The 3,775-nt window shown below is 32.9% G+C and overlaps 2 protein-coding genes across 4 annotated transcripts; both read right to left on the bottom strand.

Annotated features, from left to right (window-relative positions):
• Positions 1-764: 764 nt before the first annotated feature.
• LOC100118772 (methyltransferase N6AMT1) lies at positions 765-3,181 on the bottom strand. Of its 3 annotated transcripts, none has more exons than XM_031920879.2 (3): positions 3,144-3,181; positions 2,583-3,013; positions 765-2,370 (listed from the first exon to the last, which is right to left on the bottom strand). In XM_031920879.2, the coding sequence occupies exon 3, from the start codon at positions 1,934-1,936 to the stop codon at positions 1,289-1,291; it is 648 nt and encodes a 215-aa protein (XP_031776739.2). In that variant the 5' UTR covers positions 1,937-2,370; positions 2,583-3,013; positions 3,144-3,181; the 3' UTR covers positions 765-1,288. The 3 variants fall into 3 exon arrangements, with proteins under 3 accessions (XP_031776739.2, XP_031776738.1, XP_032452114.1); XM_031920878.2 differs by having other exon boundaries at positions 765-2,357; XM_032596223.1 differs by having other exon boundaries at positions 765-2,357; positions 2,796-3,013.
• Positions 2,036-2,734, bottom strand: LOC116738464 (SNAPIN protein homolog). The gene is made up of 2 exons (XM_032602039.1): positions 2,583-2,734; positions 2,036-2,357 (listed from the first exon to the last, which is right to left on the bottom strand). Exons 1-2 carry the CDS (start codon positions 2,732-2,734, stop codon positions 2,036-2,038), a joined length of 474 nt encoding a protein of 157 aa, XP_032457930.1.
• Positions 3,182-3,775: the final 594 nt, after the last annotated feature.

Below are 3,775 nucleotides of genomic sequence, written 5' to 3'. Positions count from 1 at the left end.
TTCTCCGGCGAGTCTCATTTCTTTATTCACGTGTGTGTCCGTCCCTCCTGTATATTATGCTTGACGCTGTGTTCGTATGCTTTCATCTTGTTTTATCGTTGGTAGTTTTGAATTTCGCTGCGCTTGAGCTTCTTTTACATACATTTTTTTTTAATAATCGAGAAAGCGTATGTATAATCAAACAGTAACGATACATTTTCATTGAAACTAATAACGCGAGCTGCACCGAAACGCGATACTGACTTTATAAGGCTACGAAATAAAGCAATAAAGCACACAGGCTATAGATTTTTCACGAAGCGCGCAGTTCGCTGCAATCGAATTTGCTTTTGAGATTGCTTGCCTGCGGTTATCAACGTGAAATATTAGATAGCTTTCTTTTATCTTTGTTACCGCTTGTGTATCTGTATTTATATACGTCAACTTTTTTAGAACGATCGTTAGAATATTTGGAATATCGAGGTGGGCATATTCTCTGCCTGATAAAAATACTCCGCGCTTTTTCTTTACTGTTCATGGCACTGCGCACGTTCGTATACAACATAAATTGGATACTCTGTTGGTCGACGTGTGCCTATATTTGTTTAACTATATCTCGATCACAACAAATAGAAAAAAATATAACTTTTATCAACGGTTTCTCATGAAAATACCGAAAAAGTCCAAGGCTATACGCTTTCCTAATTTATTAGGTACGTTTGATTGAAAATTAATAATACAAAATTCATAATTGTAAAACAGAAGAGGTTGGTAAGAATATAAAATATGTGCTCGGCAATCGTTTATTATTAAACCAAGCAACAACAGTACTACATTGCATGAGTACACAATTTTCGTGATTTATTTCATAATTCGAATTGCTTTATGATTTCTTGCTAGCTTTTACTGATACAATGTAATTTTCAATAATTGAAAATTTGCGAGTAGCGTTTAAAGCGGTGTAAAAGTCAATTGAAAGCTGACTTTTTCAAGAAACTATCACAATAACAACTATCTTTAAATAAATCCAATGATTCGTGCAAAAATGTCTTTGAATATACAAATTCGAAATAAATTCAGAAAGATACTTATTTACAAAATGCTGATCGACGTACGAAATTGTTTACAACATTGATACAGCATTTAAAATGAATATTTTATAAAGCCATACGTGATTTATTTAAATAGAAATATCTAGTACGGTACATTAACTTATATACGCTGTTAGGCAAGTTTTTTGTTTGTGAGAATGATAAACGCACTTTGGTCCCTCTATCTAACTTGCATGCTGCTATCATTTTATTGCTTTTTATTCAAGAGCTCTTTTTCTTTTAAATCGCAAAACATGCAAATGCTCGCCTCTTATTTTTCTCTCAGCCACTATCGTACCAGTCATATTTAAAGATTCAAACAGCTGTATGATATCATGAGGTTCATTTTCTTTGATAACAAGTAGATAAAATAGACCATTTTCAGATAGCAGTTGAGGAATTAATGGAAACAATCTGTCCATTACTTGTCTACCTTTGTGACCACCTGCCCATGTTTTACTTATGAACCTATCGTCGAGAACCTCTAATGGCTCTGTCACAACATATGGTGGATTAAATATAATAATATCGAAAATATTTTTCCTGCACATGCTACTCAACAGATCCATTTGAACAGTTTCAATATCGACTTTGTTTATCGCGCATGTCTTTCGAGTAACTTTACAAGCCTGAGGATTAATATCAATGCCAAGAAAATAGGAAAAGCAATATTTTTGCAATGCCATTGCTAAAGCAGTGATAACAACACCTGATCCAATACCAATCTCTAAGCACATCGCTGGTTTGCTGGACTCAAACTGTTGAAGATCCATTTCTAGTGCATCGATAACTAAAAATGAATCTTCAGATGGTTCATAAACACTTTCTAAGTCCGCATCTGTCAAATTAACAATTGGTGTCTCCATATTTACAGATATTTCTTTTACAACAATAAAATAATTATAAATTAATAATAATTCTAACTTAAAACCATTTACAGTTTGGCAGTTTCACTTTATCATTGTTCACTGAGGTGTTCCTGAAGTACTTGAAATTGCAGGAAATAATTCATCTGTCTCTGGTTTTATTGTTGCACTGTGATACATAGAACTACGGTCCAATAAAGCCTTACGTTTATTTGTTTCCTTTTCTACTGCCTGATGAATTTTGTTCAATCTCTCCTGAGTTTTTTGTAGAATATTACTAACCACTATGACTTTTCTTTTTGCATTCACTAGCTTTGTCACATATGCATCTAATTCCAGTGGACATTGTAGAGATTCATTGATTTTGAGAAGCTCCTCAGTCAGAGAGTCTATCTGCTGTCGAAGCTCGATTTGGCTAATTCTGTAGAACAAGGCTAATGAGTATATATTTCTTAGAAACAAATTAAGAGATACATTTATTCCATCAATGATGACAATAAAAATCAATTTACAAAAAAGCAAGTATATAGACAAGGTAATATATTGTTTCAAAAATACTAATGAATAGGTGAATGTGTATAATGAAAATTCAGTTAATTTACGAGTTAAATGAAACAAAAGCAGAATATAGGCGAATAATGTTCACCTAGTAGCCCGAATCCTTTCATCAAGTTGATCTACAGTTGGTTTTAACAAACTCATAATTCCTTCTGTGAGTGCATCCCTAGTGGGATTTTCGCAGTAATCTTCGGTTTTGTCATCTAATGATGTATTATCACTCGCGGTATCGACTTCCATTTTAAAGAATTATCAAGAAATCTTCAAAAATTAAAGACAAATTTGCAAGATAAAAACTAACCTCAAAACATCAATGTTATCAAGTGGTTTTATATACACTGGGCGGAGAGAGCTTCGAGCATATACTAGTGGAGACTGGAGGAGCAACCTTATGGCCGGACGCATGACTAGGTAAAGAGAGGGATAGCTGCTATTGCAGTACATGCTATCTCTCTCTCTCGCTGGATCGGATTGGTTATTCGACGCGTCCTTCCAACTGTGACTTCTGCTTGATAAAACCTGCGAAAGATGTAATCACGATTTGTCAAGTTCTTGAAAAAAAATTTTAGATTATACTACAAATCGACCAAAAGTATTTTTAAAAATTTGTGCTGTGATGCAACGTACCAAATACCGACAAATTTATTACCTATAAATCACACCGACGATCCGAAATTGCATAGATCTCAGTTGATCAAATACATTATCATAAAGTATTATCATATAAGAATAAATCATTATGAGCATCAAAAAAGACGCGCTGCCAAAAAAATTAGACGAACGTTTACAAAACTAATATTATTTAAGAATCAATAAATAAATAAATAAATATATATATATACATATATATATATATTACCAGTTTAGTTATGATAATAAAGATTATAGTTTTTTGTCGAAATCAGTTATATGTATTTTATTTCAATTGTCCAACCCTGAAATAAAAAAATAAAAAAACAACATGCATTAAAAAAAAATAAAATAAAAAAAATTTGAGTCACCGGATTTGAACCCTAGGCAAAATGTTAGAAGGACAGCGCCTTAACCACCATAACAATGGATTAGGACATTACGACTAGTTTAAAAGTCATATATAATCATCACCCCCCTGGGGCTTGAATTTTGGTTTGGTTTGATTTGTTGGATCGAGTTTAGTTTTTTGAGTTTCAATTTATAAATTTAAAATTTTACACGTTCAAAAATATCTCGAGTAGGATGGTTTGCCCAATTCGCCACGTCCCCGCTTCTTTATGATTTGAAAATCCACGTGACAAGAAATAG

This window comes from Nasonia vitripennis, chromosome 1 (genome assembly GCF_009193385.2).
Source record: "Nasonia vitripennis strain AsymCx chromosome 1, Nvit_psr_1.1, whole genome shotgun sequence".
NCBI classification, from domain to species: Eukaryota; Metazoa; Arthropoda; class Insecta; order Hymenoptera; family Pteromalidae; genus Nasonia; species Nasonia vitripennis.
The sequence above is the reverse complement of the archived record's forward strand: the minus strand, read 5'-3'. Positions and strand labels throughout refer to the sequence as shown.

What these genes read in the sequence shown, in the direction of transcription:
- LOC100118772 (XM_031920879.2), bottom strand. Translation starts at nt 1,936, where the DNA reads ATGGAGACACCAATTGTTAATTTGACAGATGCGGACTTAGAAAGTGTT.
- LOC116738464 (XM_032602039.1), bottom strand. Translation starts at nt 2,734, where the DNA reads ATGGAAGTCGATACCGCGAGTGATAATACATCATTAGATGACAAAACC. An exon ending in GAAAGGATTCGGGCTACTAG is followed by an intron (nt 2,358 to 2,582) that starts GTGAACATTATT and finishes CTTGTTCTACAG; the next exon opens with AATTAGCCAAATCGAGCTTC.